We start from the raw sequence: 18,717 nt of genomic DNA, 5'->3' as shown, positions 1-18,717 counted from the left end.
CGTGGTGATGCACACCTGTAATCCCAGCACTCCAGGAGGCAGAGGCAGGTGAATCTCTGTGAGTTGGAGGACAGCTTGGTCTACAAAGTGAGTCCAGGACAGCCAAGGCTACACAGAGAAACTGTCTTTAAAAGAAAGAAAGGAAGGAAGGAAGAAAACAAATCAAACAAAACAAAGCGAGTTAGTTTATATCCCGAGAGGTTTGCTGCCTGGAAGGAGGGACAGTCTGGTGTGCCCTTTCCAGGTCCCCAGACATCTTTCAGATGTGGACCCTGAGGTGGAGCCTGGAGGCCTACCCTGACAAAGGGAAGTTCCAACTTGCATTTGAGTCTTCTTGTTTTCCTGAGGAAAGAGGCAGGAAAAGTGAGCCCACGACTCCTTGTTGCCAGGGGGTTAACAATTTAAAGTGAGACAGGAAGCCACTACCATACTCCAGACATTTTCCGAAACACAGTGAGAAGTCACTGTCATGCCGGATCTCATCATTCATCCTTGTCTTTACCAAAGTCCCAATACCCAAAGAAAATAAATAAAGAAAAAAGCCACCATCTCTCTGAGTTAGGTGTCAGCTCTCTCTCATTGGTTTATTTCTGCTAGTTACCAAAAAACCCCCTATATTCACTGCCTTGGCTTGCAAGGTTCCACCAAGAGCAGCTTGGCCAAGGTACCAATTTGGGCAAATCAGATTGACAGCACACCATAGCTAAACCAGCATTCCATTTCCCCGCTCTAGCACTGTGATGCTTGCTGTCAGCCGGAGAAGGGTCCCACCTCATAAGGCACCTTGGAACAAGTGATGGGGACACTCACTCCAGGGAGGGAGGACAGGCAGCTCAGGTAGAAGTCCTGGCCAGAGCCCTCTACATTGGTTCTAGTGAGACAGTGCACCACAGTAATAGAAAGGCCTTGGTGGCCACTGGAGACTCTCCTGAGGGACACAGAATTGTGTGAGCTTAGGTGCTTATGTTGCATACGCACATCCACATGGGATGAGGGGGAGGGCCAGAGCACGCCAAGCCTGTACACAGCCAGGCTTTAGTACCAGATGGCTGCTGAGCCAGCTCCATAGCTGCACACCAGAAACTATAGCCCTTAGTGGAAACCAGGATGCAGAAAGAGCCTGTACCCGCCTGCTTCCTCTGTCCTTCAGGTCCTGTGCTGAGGAGCTGGGAGAACCTCACAGATTACGTTGGGAGGCCTGGGCAACTGAGATTTCCATCCTTCGCAGGGTTCTTCCACCTCTGTGCCTGGGTTGGAAGCTCTAGGAGCTCAAGTCTGGAAATGAGGTTCCAATCCTGAGCTCCAGAAGGACGGCAGGGGCAGGCAGGGCACAACCAGACAGGAAGGGAAAGTGAGGACGGCCTCAGCAAGGCCACCAGGAACTGATCGTCTCACTGCGAGTTTGAGCTGTACTGTTGCACACAACTCAGTGGAACCTCACGGAGAAGGGCAAGAGAGTGGCTATGGTTGTAGGACGGACCTGGCCAAGCTATTTCACAGGTCACTGGCCTCTGCCTGACTGGAATGTGAGGCCTCCAACAGCAGCCTCACTCTTTTCAGTGGTGCTTGCACTACAAGATGAGCAGAGAGAGCCACCCTAGAGCATATGCTTCTGTCTAGGACAAGCAAGGCTTCCAGTGGCAGAGGACAGCCCCAGGGACCCTGGCTGAAGGCGAGGTTCACATGCCACAGCATATTGAGATCCTGTTCGTGTAAACAATATACATTCTCGTGTGGGTTTAGGAGGAGGTTCTGAGGAGAGGTGTCTCCTCTGTGCTCGTCTCACCTAAGGCCTAAGCCATACCACTTCCAGCCCATGAAGTAGTGGGGTTGTGCTTTCCAGCACTGTCCTTGACCGTTGGCCTGAACAGCTATCGCACAATTCCAACCCCACCCTGCTGCCTCCACAGCAGGTACAATGCCAAGTCAGCCTGTAAACCAGGTAAACTGCAGCCAGGCTGAGAAGTGGGTGTAACTGCCAAGGAGGAGCCACAGTCCAGAAATACCTCATACTATCTACACACTGAAACAGCTCTTCCTGGTACCTGGTCTGCTGCAGTCACTTCACAACGTTGGAAGGCATGACAACAGGCTTTTCTGGCCAGGCAGAGGTCTCCAGACAGCTGAACAAGCTAGCAGGTGACAGCTGGTGACAGGCATCAGGGCAAAGGTTGGCTCTGCAAGCTGCTCTACTGGGATGTGGAGGCTGAGACCATACTAACAATTGCAATTCAGAGGCTCCGAGAGAGGCAGAAACCCAACAGGGGTAGCCTGGTGGGCTTGAGTCCTCTGGTCACAAATGTCTATCTTGTGGGCTCCTTTCTCCATCGAGTTTAACCGAAGCCTCTGCCTCTAACATGGCAGCTTGTGTGCCCTGGCAGGGCTCTGCCTGTTCCCACATTGGGGTACACGGATCCACTAGAACAGCAGCCTCACACCCAGGTCTGACTTAACAAACTATGGATTTCTGGCTGCAGATAAAGGCTAGCTACCCTTCCCATCAGCATCAATTACCACATTACCAGATGTTATCTAACAATAGTCCTGACTCAGAAAGTCCTCACTCTTATACACCTCCCACCAGCTCATACCCCATGAAAGGCAAACAAATCCATTTCTTTGGGGATTAAAAAGAGTTTTAAATACAATAGTATGAAAATATAACTTAAAAAATATAAAAGTCAAACAGCATACGGAAGACTTAAAAATCTGTTTGCCCGTTAGACCCATAGATACTTTGTAGGAAATAAACACATACTCAAAAAACAGTAACACTGTCACAGCTCATAAAACTGGCTTTAGAAATAAAGAGTTACAAAAGCCATTTTGAGTTAAGAAAGCATTCCTGTTCCAACTTGGGTCACCAGTGGCTGGTAACCCCAAGCACGCCACATGTCCACACGGCCCGCAGCCTCAGCTCGAGGACCCCAACAGTCTATGTGTGCTGTTTTCTTCCACCATGCCACCTGGTCAGACATAGGACAGGGGGTCTCAGAACACCCCAAAGGGACAACAACGAACAAACAAAGCTCTTCGCTTGCATATTTGGTCAGTGTTTGTAGTGCAACTGAGTGGGCCCTCCAGCTGCCCACAGCCCCCTCAGGCACGGCTCCTCTTCCCTCTTTTAAGTCACAGTAGTCTGGGGCGGGTGGAGAGCGGGCAGAGACAGCAAGAGGAGTAGAGGTAGAAGAGGAGGGTAGAGAGGAGGGAAAGGATGCTGCTGCAGGGCTGGGCCCCAGGACTGCCACCCGCAGCGTGGGAATGTGTCATACAGGCAGCCCGAAGCGGTGCTTCTTTTTCACAGGTTTGAGGGGGGTCAGTCTGCGGAGGTCCTCCTCGGCATCAGACTCCTCCATCTCATCGTCAGCTGATATCAGGATCTGAGGCAGAGAAGAGGGAAGGTCTGAGACGCCAGTGGCAGTGTTTTGTGCTTGTTCTCCTCGGAGCCCAGCCCCCTCTGGAAGGCCTCAAGTCTCCCACATCCTTAGAAGACGGTCGTGGGGAGGTCCCCCTTCCACAGTGAGCTGTGCTGGCCTGCTGAAGCTAGCATTAAAGTCACCACCCCTCATCTGCCAATGCTTCCCCCCTTGCTGCTCTCATCCAGCTTCTGCCAGACCCAATCCAATCCGATCAAAGCCAACCATGTGCATGACTCTCAGGGCCCTGGAACTGCCTTAAATAGAGCCTCTTTCGGAAGGGGATGGCACAAGGCAGTGTAGTTTCAGAGGGGCTGTCTTGAGGCACCTCTGTCATTTCTGAAGGTAAAGAGGGAAATGCTTTACTCATCCATGCAGCTGAGACACTGAGGACAAGCTTGTTCATTCCTGCCACAGCTACTGGCCTCAGACCTCTGAGTACCATGGGAAGGTCTGAATAGGCCACATTAGGTTTAAGGGCCCAAAGCCTACCTGTGAAGGGGAGTGGGAATTCCCACCTCAGGGTTGGGACAAACAGCCTCACTACCCTTCCATGGACCAGATCACTTGATGACTCCCTGTTCTGACCAATGTAAATTTCCTCTCTGGTGAGCTTTATGGCTATTTGTTATTTGCCAAATGTTTGCCAAGGTCTTATGATGTAATAAGCCTTGCAAGCAGATTCTATGAACACAACCTTGGGGAAGACATGGGCTTGCTCTCTAATCCACCTATCATCTGGAACTCCCTCCAGACTGCCCAGGGTTCTGCAGTGGTGCTGCTTATGCCTCAGTGCCAGGCCACACTGCAAGTGTGGTGTTGAGCTATTTGTCTATTTGCTTTTCCTCAAGTCTCAGGGTAGCATCAATCTCAGCCACTGTTTTTTGGAGGGGGTTTGGGAGTGGGTAAGAGTCAGGGTCTAGAATTTGTGAGTTAGACCAGGCTGACCTCACAGAGATCTGGTGCCTCTACTTTCCAAGCGCAGGATGCACTAAGCCGTGTACTACCAAGCCTGGCTAATGTCAACCGTTTCTGCAGCTTCCACTGGCAGCACAGTGCTCTCAGTGCTGTGGGAGCTTCCTCAGGCCTCTGGAATCCTGCTGCTACATGCTGAGGCATGAAGGTACAATGGATGCTGCAGACCAGGCAGAATATACACCCCCGCCCCATGCTGTGTTCATGCACACTGGCCCTTGAATTTAGGCACCAGCAGGTAAAGGGAAATGAGGTTATCTCAGTGAAGTTTAGCTAGTTCTATATTTTAGAAGTTTGCAGCCAGCACTTCCCTTGCTTGTTAGTAGAAGACAGGGCTCCAAGCACCTCACTGCTTCCCTGAAATAAGGTGGATTTCGCCTCATCTAGCTGTCTATGCTGCCACAGGGACTGTCTGTAACAACCCTATGTACTGAGTCTTTTTGACCCGAGAAGGCACATGTGACAGCAGGCACTGGGCTCTGGTTAGATGAGGTTCTGAGTGACCCGGCTACTCTTTAACTCAACTTCTTCTTTCCCTCTGACTGGTGTTGTGAATCAGCATTCAGAGACCCCTGGAGGCCAGGGCATGATGGCTAGGCCCTCGGGGAGAATCAGGAGGCTCCTACCTCAGACTCAGACTCCTCATGGGATGCTGCCCTTCGGTAGCGAACCTTACTCCCATTCCTTGAGTCCTGGTTGGCTCCTCTCTCCTCTAGTTTAGCTTTCGTCTTCCCCTTTCTCATGAGAAAATTGTCTACTACCCAGAACATGAAAGCCTGTGGGAGAAAAAGTGCAGGTTATTCTGGATAAGCAAAGCAGAGGGCTGCATACCCACCCCTTCCATAGAGAACAGAGAAGCCTCACCCAGTCCCAACCATCTCCCAGAGCCTTAATCACAGCACTGGGGAGGCAGAGGCAGGCACATCTCTGAGAGTTCGAGGCCAGCCTAGTCTACACAGTGAGTTCCAGGACAGCCAGGGCTATGTAGAGAGACCCTGATTCGAAATACAAGATGAGAAACAAAACAGGCAGCCTGTTTGGGGCCTAGTACCACAGTCTCTAAGTACCTGCTTTGGGCCCTCACAGGTGGGTGCATGCTCTGCTGCTTTAGGGAACCCTGAGTCCTTCAGCTCTATGTCACTTTTGGTTGCTGTGCTCATGGGTTTCTGTGATCCTGAATCAGCCACAGGGAGGGATATCTCAGTGGGAGGTGGCCTATCAGGGAAGGCAAGCCACGGTTCCCAGGATCCCTCACCTGAAAGAGGGGCTCTAGAGTGGGCACCTGATTTCTGAGGAAGACCGCCTACCATTTCCAAGACTGGTTATGGGATGGGAGGGAACAACACAGAGAGAAAGGTTTGTCTGAGGGCTGTAAGGTGACTTCTCTGTCACACTCAGCACTTTGAACAGGAAGCCTTGATGGCAGGGTACAAGCTGCGACAAAACACACAAGGCACTGACATTGACAAAGAAGGGCACTATCAGCATGACGATGGCCAGCTTCAGGTCTGGGTTTTCAATTGGATTCAACAGGGCCACCTGCAGAGAGAGACAGACACAGTGAGGAGACCACAGGGGCAGCGCAAAGGAGACGCAGACACCCCTCGAGCTATTGGAAACAGCTCCTTATACTCATGGCTGCACAGGCCCTAGACCTGACTGCTGAGAACGGACACTGTGGCCATTAGCTCTGTAGCAGCTTTCCCCTTGTAGACTTTAGGCCACTGCATCAGAGCCATGTGGGATCCATATTCAGCAGGGGGCAGCCTGGAGCCCCTGAGAGCAACAGTGGTGGGCCTGTGCCTTAGGGGATTGGGGGGAAGAAATTCAGTGGGCGATCTTTAGAGACCTGGACAACCCTAGACCACTCCCCAGCAGAAATCCTGCAGAGCCATCACCTCTGCAGCACAGCAGCTCTGAATACTTTGTCTTAGTTTTTTTTAAAAAGTGAAAACACAGTCAATATCTGAGCCACATGCTCTAGAAGGCTCCTTGGCTTTATACAGGAGTAAGGTATGTTGGTAGCACTGGGGTCAGAGGGCAGATGGCAGGGCTGGGAAAGCCATAGGCTCACCCAGGTATTAATACGTAGGTGGGTACAGACCTCAGAAACCGCTTGTGGCACACAATGGCTTCAGCTGAACTAGGTCAGACACATGCTTGAAGGACAGTGGCCAGTATAGACACACTCACAGTTACAAAGTCTGATGACTAATCAGAGCAAGCAACACAGCAGAAGGGACTGTATGTCCATTAAGTTTACGAAGTGGATGGACACCAAGTACAAAAAGGACAAATAAATTCTCTTGTAATTAGCTGCTATTTCAGACCAAATCCAAGACTAAAACAAAAACCTGAGCAGGCTGAGGGCTGGGCAGGAACGGGTGGGCTAGTGTGGGCATGGCTTAGCAGGGAGGGCGTGGCTTAGCAGGGAGGGCACAGCGGGGGCAGGAGGCAAACCTTCTTCCACTGGAGTATGAGAAGGACGATGAAGACCACGGACTTTTCAAAGATCATGATCACGATGTAGAGGGCGCACTGCCCTACCCAGGCCCCACACTGCAGAGGGTCTCCTGCAGGGACAGGCAGCTGCTTAGCCATAGAGGCCCACAGTCTGAGTAGGACAACACCTCCTCCTCCCAACCTCCGTGCAGCTTGTTATGAGGCCTCACAGCCCTTGGCTGCATGCCAGAACCCTGGCTCTAAGGTTCCTCATGGGTCCCTAAGGCTCTACAAATCACTTCATTTGTAAAAGAGGCAGTGCTCTGAATAAAGTCAGAATTCCTAATTTGGACATACCAGAATGTTTTTCTTTTAAAAAATTGTAGGATAGCGTTATGAGGCACTAAAGTTAGTAAGAGCTCGCTGCTGGCTCTCTGTCCACTGGCAGCGAAGCTGGGTGAAGCAACAGAACTATTATTATCTGCAGTTGACTTTCCCAATGACTGGCGCTCTCCCTCTCCACAGCGAGGCAACACTGTGATCATACATGCAGTAATAAGCTCTTTGTCCATTTCCTCCTTTCTGTCACCCACTTCTTATCCCATCCCCCAGCATCCCTGACGACCTCAGCCTGAGTGCACCAGTCAGACCTAGAGAAATCCAGATTCCAACTGAATTCATGTAAAAGAAGGACAAGTCAATGCTTTCCAGGGCCTTTTCATAGAATTAAACAAACAAACCCAAATTTGGGTGCAGCCTAATTAATTTTGCCTAGGTAGGACAAAGAAGATAGAAGCCCTTAAGACAGGGAGGTAGTAGAAACAGGCTGAGGCCAGCAGCTAGGACACAGGCTTGTTGGTGATTCTGTTAGTGGTTATGCTTAAGAAATGATTGGGGAGGGCCCTGCAGTGCCTCTAGAGGACAGGCCTCCTCAGAGTGGGAGAGTGGGTGCCAGGCCCTTGTCCTGGAAGCTCAACCAGGGCAACCTGCACTCCCCTGACCAGAAGAGTGGCATATTAGCACTTCAAGGAGGCCTCGAGAAGAGAATCTGGTCTGGAGAGAAACTTCCAACTTCATTTGATTCTTCTGTCCAAAGCAATCCCAGGCATTCATGCTGCAGGCCCCCAGCTCTGCCTGGGCCTGCAAGCTGAACACAGGGGCAGTAAGTGAATGCCTTTACGCAGCTGTAACGGACAGGCAGCAGACTGTGCTATTTCCTTTTCTGGACAATGAGGAGAAGGGAGAACATGTGCAGAAACACTCTGACTGCCTATTCTATAAGACATTCAGACTTACTCTCACCTCTGGGGCAGGCAGGGCACCCCAGAAGGCCACCTCTCCTGGCAAGGCTGTTAACAGGAGTTTTGCAATGCTTTTGGTAAGCCACCTGACCATACTGAGAAAAGTTCACTTGAACAGGAGAGGAAAACATTTGCCAAAAATTGTAGTCAAGAATGGTGACAGCCATATAGGAAGTACCCCTTGGAAATGTCTGAGAAGGAACTGATGTGTCTGGAAGTAAGCAGACAAGTGACACCGTTTGTTCATGTTACAAGAACATTCCTTGCTCAGAGTGAACGCTCATCCCATTTGCTTATAAGCTGTAACTGACAGGAGAGAAACGTTTTTCCTGTTCTTTCTGAGTTTATACAGTGCAGTTGCCACTGCCTTTTGTTTTTTGATACTAAGATAAAAATGTTGAAAACCAAGGGGTGAAAAGTACCCATGTCCAGCTGACACACCCACACACCCTCTCCCCCTGTGTACTCGGGCCACAGGTCACTGCAGCTGGACTGAGTGGACATGTGACAGTTTGTTTGCTTATTTCTGTTCTGTCAAGAGTTTTTTAAATGCTCCCTGAAGTTGGTCTCTACAGGACAAATATAGTCAATAAGTATGGCCAGTGTGTCCTGCTATCTAGTGTAGTGGACAACCTCAGGGGTACTGGTTTGCTCTGGTGAATCATTCCTTCAGGCTAAGTTGTAGGAATAGGGGCCACAGTGAAAGACACATGTGTGTTGAGAAGCTTCTGGAAGGGAGCATTTCAATGGAAAGGCAAGAAAATCTATATTGTATGTGCTACCAGATACAACCTTGTTTTCAGGGCAAGAGAGGCTTGGTCATCAGACTTCAGATACCACCTGTTGTTGCCCAGAAACTGTTCACCCCCTCAAATAAAACAAATGTGGCTTATGTTCCAAGTATCCTGATTTCTTCTAGGAATCAAGCATGCTACATAGTGAGCAAACCCCTCTTCTTGTTAAGCTGAGAGCTGTTGGGCCTACATAGAGTTCCTGCCTCAACTGGACAGGTAAGTTTATAGGTATAGCAGGCAGAATATGGTTCTGCAAAGATGTCCACATCCCAGTCTCTAGAACCCATGACATGTTGTGATCTAGCTAAGGGGGGATTCTGGCTCTGAATGGAATTAAGGTTGCTATTCAGACTTTAAATGGAGTATCTGGAGTGTCCAGGTGCACTGAGGGTGCTAACAGGGGTGCTTCAAGGTGGAAGGTCATACGGAGATACCACAAGAAGACCCGACTGCTGGCTTTGGAAACGTGTGTATATGTGTGTGGGGGAAAGAGTCATGAGCCAAGGGACTCAGACAGAAGTAAAGGCAGTGGAACAACCATCCTTATCAACCACCTCCAGAAGGGTCCAGCTACTGATGCCTTCATGTTAATTCAACAGAACCGGTGGGGCTTTTGGAGGAACTATAGATAAATCAAGTGGGTTGGCTTAAGCCTGCATTGATCTGTCACAGCAGCAACAGCGAACAACAATTGACAACCACAAAGCGGCAGCAATGAGGGAGATAGTCTGGGACGGAGGCCGTGGGATGCTCCTTGACAAATGGACGTTTTTCTCTGAAGAGCATGGTTCCTGGAAGCAGTGATTGAATTAAGAGGACAGGGCTCACACATAGCCACCACCTTCTTTTCTCCCCATCCTTGGGGAGGCAGACAAAACTTGCTTCACAACAGGTGGCTGACCAAACCTGACCCCTGTTCTCAGTCAACAGCTGGCTGGGGGAATCCACGTTATCACAGCCAGCTACTGTGGAGCTGACAGCTCTGCCTTCCAGAAGGGATCTCAACAGCAGAGGTGCAATGTGAGCAGTGTTGATAGAGGACTCCTGGTGCAGAGCACACGAAGCCCGCAAACATGTCCTGACTGGGTATGTCACTTAACTCCTCTGGTTGCCCGTTTTATAAATGAAAATGATGTCAAATTGGTCCCCAGGTGCTGTGGCCATTTCTGTCCTGCAAGTTGAGAACTCTATGATTTTGGTATTTCAGAAGTCTTCCCTTGAGTCCTGAGACACATGCTGTGTTGGGCACTATCTTAAGTCAGTGACTCACTGGCATCAAGTAACAGGCCAAGAAAAGTCCTCACTAAACTCATCTTTCCTCACTGAAGACAGTTACTTAAGATCTCTAGAAATACCCAAGGCACTCCACAGCCAGTGCCACCAATCATGTGCCCTTTTAAACTGTCAGTTCCTCAGACATCTTCAACCACCAAGAAGTGAGTAGGTCTCTGGGCCCAGAGCCAACAGTTGTTTGGAAGGCATGCCTTGGAAAGGGGAATGTAGGCCCAGATTTCTACCCACAACCCTTGCACTGTCCCGGCGCCCTCTTGTGGTAAAGTCGTGCTAATGCTGCTCCACAAGAGCAGCTCCTCACTAGCAGCTCAACCCTCAACCCTTCCTCATGCTTACAGCCCATACGAAAACAACTTCTTACTCAAGATGTGGCATGAGGGTCTCATAAAATAGGCTAGTACCCACAGCTGCTGGCCTAAAGCCTTGAATCTGAGTGAGGACAGACCTCATGTCTGAGAGACTGGGACAGCCACAAGCCAGGCTGGGGACAAGCCTACAGTTAGAAGGCACAGCAACTTGACCTTAGAAAGGATGCAGACTCTAGTACTTGCCATGCAAGCTCTACTCTGTCAGCAGAGTAATCTAGTGACAGGACAAACACAGGTACGTAGAAAGAGGACAGACTTTCACCTCCCCGTGGGCTGCCTTCCCAAGCGAGAGCTGCTCCCATCTCTCTAACGTGGCAGGCAGGTGAAGTGCGATCTTTGGGAAGCTCAGCACAATGATGTGGCCTTGCAGCCCTGCAGGTGGGACCACAAGTCCGTCTGGTAGAAGGGCTGTCTCCTGGCTTCTGCAACCTTCTCTCCCCCCAAAATGAGTGTCCTGGCAGTGAAGTGCTTCTTCCCTGCCTTCAGGAAAGTGATACTTGGGCCTTCAAACAAACCCCTCTCAGTTTGCATAGGGAGACAGTCAACAGCTCCAAACTCTCCAGGTTTCAGAGCTCCACAGGGCAAGCAGTCCCCAACACGCCCTGCCCAGTGCCCAAGGGCATTACCATATTCTCCAAAGCGCAGGGATTCCCACTGCTGCCACTCCACCAAGACACTGACGGCACGTACGCCCACATAAATGAGAAGCATGCCTACAGTGGCGTCCAGAAGAAAGTTGATGAGGTACCTAGAAATAGAGGCCATAGCAGCACGGTCAGGGAACAGAAGCCACGGAGCTGGGGCCTCAGTACAGCACTTACCAGGGTCAGAGATCAAGGCTAACAGACACAGCCTTTGTCTGGCTTTCCTGGGGAGAGTGGCACCCCTACATGTAGTTATGCAAGAGACTACAGAAATGGTAGCTTCTGTTTCTAGGTGTCTGAAAAGGTGCTACTATTAAAAACTTGAAGAAAGGAAGAGAAAGGCAGGGAAACTTGATAAACTGAAGGCGATGTGCCAAGGCCAGGATTCAAAGGAAGACAGCACACCTGGAAGTAGCTAATAAGGAACCTGAGAGGAAAACAGAACCCAGTCAACAGCAATAGACCTACTAAGTGGTTCTGCTCCTCCCTGACAGTTCAGGCCCCGTGAGGTTGTACAGCTGTGCCACTTTCCCAGGGCTTTCAAGGAAAAGCTTTCTGAGACTTTTAACCAAGCAGCCAGGGCCACATGGCTGCATGTTCATCCCTGCCTGTAATCATGTGTGCAAACAGTGTTCTTACTTTTTTTTTTTTTTTTTTTTTTTTACCCAGCACCTGCAGAAAAGGCCAGGGGATTGGAGGAAGGGGCATGGGGAGGCATGCCAATAGTGACCACACATTCTTTTAAGGTTTGTTTCCATTTGCCTGATAGAAAACCTTTTTCTCACCAAGTTAATGCCCTTTGGTTTACCCGCCTCTCCCCCGCTCAAGTGCCCTATATCCAGATCTAGCTGAGCACCACTGGACACAGGCAGGCTCTGGTTATCTAGAGCAGAATCAGATGAAAATGAGGTCACTGAGGCAGGTGCTGACCCTCTGTGAGAACACAGGGTTTTATTTTTATTTATTTATTTATTTATTTATTTATTTATTTATTTATTTTGAACACAGGGTTTTAACTCCCTATAGATAAGTTCAAGGACAACACAAGACTTGGCTTCAAGGAGCTTCCAAGCTGCTAAGGCCTAAGACGCTTTATGCAGACCTCTTCCCAGTCTGTTCTTTGGGATGTGCATAGCACCCCAATATCGGGGCAACATACTGTGCTTGGTCCCCAGAACACAGAAAACTAGCATTGAGAGGGAGGTAGGCACCTTGTTCTTCCTCCTTAAAGACACAAGGGGTCACTCTCAGACCAGAGTCAGAAAGTTGCTTCCAAAGCAACCTGTCTGGCAGGAGGCTCCTGCTCTGACACCTGTATCTAACTGGTGCGGCATGCTATTCACACCTGTGCTTTCACATCTGAGATAGAGCCTGAAAAACAAGGAGGAAAATGAGTATATCCAGCTTTGCATTCATTTATATACTCGTCAACTGCTTCCTGAGTCTCCTGTGCGCTGCCCTTGCATTCAACACAGGATTCATTGAGGCATCAGAGCATCATGGAGCCTTGCGGGCAGGCAGCCTGGCTTAAGTCCAGCTCCACCACGTCTATGCTGTGCGAACTTTAAATACTGTAACCTTTCTGTGCCACCAACTTGAAGTTGGAGACTGGAGGTAAGAGTTGGGATTGGGCTGGGCGTGGCAGAGCTCGCCTTTAATGCCAGCACTCGGGAGGCAGAGGCAGGTGGATCACTGTGAGTTTCAGGCCAGCCTGGTATAGGACCGCCAAAGCTACACAGAGAAACTCTGTCTCAAAAAAAAAAAAAAAAAAAAAAAAGAGTTGATATTGGAGTTATGCCTCTGCCACCCTGTCTGCTACCTGGAAGAAGTACAGCATTTTAGGACGTGGTTATGGTTTCAGGTACACTGCTCAGGGCATCACGTGGAAGGCAGTCTTCACTGATAGAATAGCAGACGCTCTTTCAATCAAAGAGTTCAGTGATGCTCAACAACGGCCTGTGAGCGTCTCACCCCGCAGCAAAATGCCATGAGCGCTGTGACTGGCACAAAGCTGCTCTTGCAGTGTTACACTGTCCTGAGGGGGCTGCTGGGAACATGGGACCCCTAGGGCACTAGAAAGACAAAGGACTGAACTTGGACTGATTAACAGAAAGCCGACACACAAGGTAACTGTCAAAAGTCCTGCGAGCCAACCAAAAGCTGAGTATATAAACTCACGCGGGCACGCATAGGAGGAAACCTGAGAGATCTAGAGGAGAAGGGATGGGTGCCTCTAAGCTGGAGGACTGCACCTGCACGGGAAGGGAAGGCCAGTCCATAATTTCAACTGAGGTCAAATTCAAATACAAGCCACTCACAGTGAACAAGGGTCCTCTTCAGTGAGATCTGCTAGGTACACATTCGCAAAGTGGATGAACAGCATCCCTATGGCTTGCTTGGAAGTATCTAAAAACCTGCACAAAACAGAACCAGCAAGTGTTACCAACCTGACAGGACAGCAGCAACCACCTTGGGGGTGGAGGTGGGGGGAAACAAACCAAGCTGGTGGCTAAGCCTCAAAACCATCCATACACCCAATGGCAAGGAGACATCAAAGGATAACACACACAAGACACACACATCCTCAGTCTTCCTCAGTGTTCCTCAACCATGAGAGATCTGGGAGAACCAGTGACAAAGCGGGTACAAGTAAGACTTCCCAACATATGGGAGTAATGTCTTTAAGAATCAGCAAGTATGTGTGTGACAATTTACAATTTACTGTTATTGATATGATGATGGGGTGTCTTCTGAGGGGAGTAAAAGTTCCGTTAGGACAGGAGTAAGCTTCGTTAGCCCACACTGTTAACTGAAGCCTGCCTGTCTCTGTCCTGCATGACTGAGGTTTGGAAGTGTGGTCTTTGTAATCTATCCCTGAATCTTTACCACCATACAATGCACACGCAACTGCTACCGCATGGCCGCCCTACACAAAAGGAGCATGTCTGACACTCATGTGTCTACAGTAAACACTTGATCTCTACCCCTGACCAAGAGTCCCAGCCACCCTGTAACTTCCTGAGTGCCAGGGGTGTAAGGAATATCTTAGTTTTTGCTCCCAGATCCCTCAGAGAAGTCCAATCCTTTGGACTGTCCTGGGTGATAGGAACATCTTTTGTTTTAAAGAGTTGACTGTAGTTCCTAGAGGGCTTTAGGATGGGGAAGGCCACTGAAAGACTGAGCCATGATTAAACCAAGACCCACCATACTCCAGGGAGAGAAGAAGGGCCGCAGACTAGGCAATCAGGCAAGCCTAGTGATCCCTAAAACACAGGGCCTGGGGTGTTGTGGAACCAGTGAGCTAACGCATCAGTACACAGGGAGGATGGTATACTCTAAAACCATGATCACAGAACTGTGCCCAGGAACATCCCAGCTCTCCGAGCCTCTCCATTTAGCCATTCACCTGCATCCTTCCTAATAAACCAGGAAATGTAAACACTGCTTCCTCGAGTGAGTCACATCTGGTAGGGTGTTCTAAGGACCTCTGGCATACGCATGACAACTCCCCAAATGCATCTGTATTTGATTACACACACAAACCCTAGAAGTCAAGAGTTTAAACATAATCTCCTAACAAGTCAAGATGAAGAAGCCCCCAGCAAAGGCTGCTCCATCTGTATTGTCCTCCATCTTCCGGTACTGAAAGCAACATTATAAATAAAGGGAAGCCAGGCGTGGTGGTGCACGCCTTTAATCCCAGCACTCGGGAGGCAGAGGTAGGTGGATCGCTGTGAGTTCGAGGCCAGCCTGGTCTACAATGGGAGTCCATGACAGCCAAAGCTACACAGAGAAACCAAAATAAATAAAAGAAAGAAAGAAAATAGGGGTCAAAAGCCTTTGAAAAAACAGAGCTGTTCTCGTTTCATACTGCATTCCTAATGATTACTTCAACTGGAGGAACTCCATAAACTTTATATGATATGTAATTTCTCCGATTCCATGCCCTACCTACTCCAATACACCTCCACCAATCCCCAACCCAAACCCCAACACAGCAAAAAGGCTTTCTAGGGGTGAGTCAGCACTTGGGTACATACCATATCCTCCATGGTCGTCTTTCATGCTTTGGTTCTCTGAAGCGTTTAACTGAAAGAACAGACAGACAGCAGTTTCTCAAATCAACAGCAAAGTACATATGCAAGCTGGGTTATCAGTCTGCTTCTTATTTACATTGCTAGCTTAAAATCCTTAGTCTGTTGGCATGGGCAGCATGTCTTGCTCAGGGAAGGTTACAGGGAGCCTGTATTGCTGTCTGCCAGCATGGACTCTTCCGAACTAGATATTTATTAAAGCATGACTTCTCTCGGTGTGTGCAAACCTGTGTTTCCTCTTTGTGTCAAAGCTCACATGGGTGATTACTAGAAACAACACAGCGACGCGGTGCTTCTAACTCTAGCATATGATCTGTCTGAGGACAATCCACCCGCTTCAGCCGAGGCTCACTGTTTAGCCCTGGCCAGACACTGAGGAAACAGGGGAGAGCTACGGAACCATGGGGGACGGAAAGTGCTGGGGAGGAGACAAGTCTGGGGCAGGAAGCCGTGGTTAGGACAGGCTTCCCTAACAAAAACAACCAAGCCAAGTCCTCAGGGCTGGGTAAGAGCTTGCTGAAAGACCTGAGAGGAGACGCTGAGCAGACACAGCTGCGGAGCTTGCAGGTACAGCAACAGAACATGGCAGTGTTCAGAATAAGTCAATCTGCCTCACTATAGTAGATAACACGAAAGCCTGCTAGAGAAGAAGCAGGTAAAAGGGTGACAAAATGAACGTGGGCCAAATGAGGGGGTCCTGAGTGCTGGGTCAGGGGGTTGGAATGAATCCTGTAGGGAAGGAAGAGCCAGGAGTCTAAGCAGAGCTGGCTTAGAAAAGCTGCCCTGAGAACTGTGTGGGTGATGGATTTCCCGGGAGGATGCACTGAGGAAAGATGTTGGCTGTGCTCACAGCTCCGAGGAAGAGGCAGCAACAGCCTGCTCTACCTTGGCTGGCAAGGGACTCTCAGGGCAAAAGTGTACTCCTGTGCCCAAGTTGTGCAGGCGCACTGTCTAGAACAGAGGAAACAAAGTTTCCTGGCTACAGGCGCCCCTGGAGCTCTTAGCAACTTTCCACAACTAAAGCAAACACCGGAAGTGCTGCTTGTGTGACATTTACCCACACCAAAGTGCTAAGAAAGAAACAGACTGACTCAGGCCATGAAAGATCCCTAATCAGAACCGGTAGCAGGAGAGAACCAGCGTCTGGAGAAATCCCAAGCTGCCAAAGAGACTGCAGCAGCAGCAGGAGGGTGAGAGAGAAAACAGAACACAAGTCAACAAAGTGCTCTCTGAATAACTAAGCCAGTCCACACTTGGCAGGGCAAGGCTGCTGTGCAAAGACCAAAATAACAAGCCTGGCGGTTCGAGCCATGTTGATACAGAGACTGAAAAGCTGGTGGAAGGAAGTCTGTTGTGTTCTTGACACAGTGTAGATCCAAAACCCCAACAAAGCCAAAGAATGTCAAGCTAAAGCCAAGAGACTCTGCTGGCCTGAATGGCTCTTGAAAGCAGGTTTTTTCCTAGAAGCAGGCCAAGTATCACTGGGCGCGGGGGGGGGGGGGGGGGGGGGGGGGGGGTCAAGGCTCACATGAGAATCATCTAGAGACTTCCAGCTAGGGCCAGAAGCCACTTTATGCTTATCAATTCTGTCCTCCCCATTATTATTGTTGTTGTTTTTTTGAGACAGGATTTCTGTTTTGCTATCCTGAACTCATTTTGTAGACCAGGCTGGCCTTGAGCTCACAGAGATCTGCCTGCCTTTGCCTCCCTGAGTGCTGGGATTACAGGCATGCGCCATCGCACCAAACACCCTAATAATAATAATAATAATTATTATTGTTGCTGTTTTTCAAGACAAAGTTTCTCTGTGTAGCCCTAGCTGTCCTCAAACTCAGAGGTCTGCCTGCCTTTGCCTCCTGAGTGCTGAGGTTAAAGGCGTAACCACCACCATCTGGCTCTATCTTCACTATTATTAATGACTTCAAATATTCAAAAAGGAGAACGTTCTGATCCCTATAAGGCAAACACTTAGGTATCAGAGGGGCTATAATTTTCCTTCAAGTGGCTTATGGGAAGAGATTATACTCTATATATGTTAAATCGATTATAATTATATACTATATTACATATATAAAATGATATAATTAAAATACAGTATAACTACACAAAGCATAAGTAATTATAATAAATCTATTGTTATACTAATATATTAATGTGATGTATGGATAAAGGGAAACAATTGTGGCTTTATGGGATGAATTCCTACTGACTGTATTTGGAGAAGTAACTAAGGTAAAATGAGATCCTGTGGATGGGTCCTAACCCAATATGATTGATGTTTTGTTTTTTAATTTTTAAATATTTATTTATTTATTATGTATACAGTGTTCTGCTTGCCTGTACACACTTACACCAGAAGAGGGCACCAGATCGCTTTATAAATGGTTGTGAGCCACCATGTGGTTGCTGGGAATCGAACTCAGAACCTTTTTGGAAGAGCAGACAGTGCTCTTAACCTCTGAGCCATCTCTCCAGCCCTGGGTTGTTTTTTTTTTTTTTTTTTTTAAATTGATGTTTTTTAAAAGACAGGAACCCAGGCCACAGATGTATGAGTGTACCAAGAAAAGACCATGTGAGGAAACACTAAGAACTAGCCATCCAAGCTGGGAGGTAGTGGCACATGCCTTTAATCCCAGTACTTGGGAGGCAGAGGCAGGTGGATCTTTGAGTTTGAGGCCAGCCTGGTTTACAAAGTGAATTCCATGATAGGCAGGACTATACAGAGAAACCTTGTCTCAAGTAAACAAACAAACAGAACCAAAACCAAAAAACCAAAAAAGAAGTAGCTATCGGTCAGTTCCTCAGGAAATTGGGAATTGGTATACCTCACATCCCAGGCCTAGCTATTCCACTCTTGGTCATACACGCAAAGGAGCTCCACTACCACAGGGACACTTGTAACCATGTTCACTGCAATTTTATTCATAATAGTCAGAAACTGGAAACAACCTAGCTGTCCCTCAACAGAAGAATGGATAAAGATAATGTGGAACATTTACACAATTAAACATTACTCAGTTGTTTTTAAAAAATGACATCATGAAATATGCAAGCAAATAGATGAAACTAGAAAAAAAATTCATCCTGAGTGAGGTAAGCCAGATCCAGAAAAACAACTACAGTTTGTATTCCCTTAAGTGGGCATTAGCTGTTCAGTAAGTGATAAGCTACAACCCATACACCCAGAGAGGCTAGGTAAGGAGGAGGGATCTGGGCGGGGGGGGGGGGACAGAACAGATTTTGTGAGTGGACTAGGGACAAATGGGGATGGGAGCAAGAGGGATCAGGCGGTGGGAATGGGGGTGGGTGGGTGGGGTGGGGTGGAAGGAGAGAGGGCTGTAACTGGAGGTGTGTGTGTGTGTGTGTGTGTGTGTGTGTGTGTGTATGCGC

The 18,717-nt window shown here is 48.8% G+C and overlaps 1 protein-coding gene across 2 annotated transcripts in view; it reads right to left on the bottom strand.

Annotated features, from left to right (window-relative positions):
• Positions 1 to 2,514: 2,514 nt before the first annotated feature.
• Stimate (STIM activating enhancer) overlaps positions 2,515 to 18,717 on the bottom strand; it is a 51,907-nt gene continuing 35,704 nt past the window's right edge. For both annotated transcript variants that reach the window (XM_051140928.1, XM_051140935.1), the window contains exons 2-8: positions 15,274 to 15,322; positions 13,552 to 13,647; positions 11,216 to 11,337; positions 6,852 to 6,964; positions 5,853 to 5,930; positions 5,018 to 5,167; positions 2,515 to 3,380 (exon numbers count right to left, since the gene is read on the bottom strand). In XM_051140928.1, coding sequence (XP_050996885.1) covers positions 3,267 to 3,380; positions 5,018 to 5,167; positions 5,853 to 5,930; positions 6,852 to 6,964; positions 11,216 to 11,337; positions 13,552 to 13,647; positions 15,274 to 15,322 — 722 coding nt within the window. In that variant the 3' untranslated portion in view covers positions 2,515 to 3,266. The remainder of the gene's footprint in view (positions 3,381 to 5,017; positions 5,168 to 5,852; positions 5,931 to 6,851; positions 6,965 to 11,215; positions 11,338 to 13,551; positions 13,648 to 15,273; positions 15,323 to 18,717) is intronic.

This window comes from Acomys russatus, chromosome 3, assembly GCF_903995435.1.
Source record: "Acomys russatus chromosome 3, mAcoRus1.1, whole genome shotgun sequence".
Lineage (NCBI taxonomy): Eukaryota > Metazoa > Chordata > Mammalia > Rodentia > Muridae > Acomys > Acomys russatus.
Note: the sequence above shows the minus strand (reverse complement) of the source record. Positions and strands in the feature narration are given on the sequence as shown.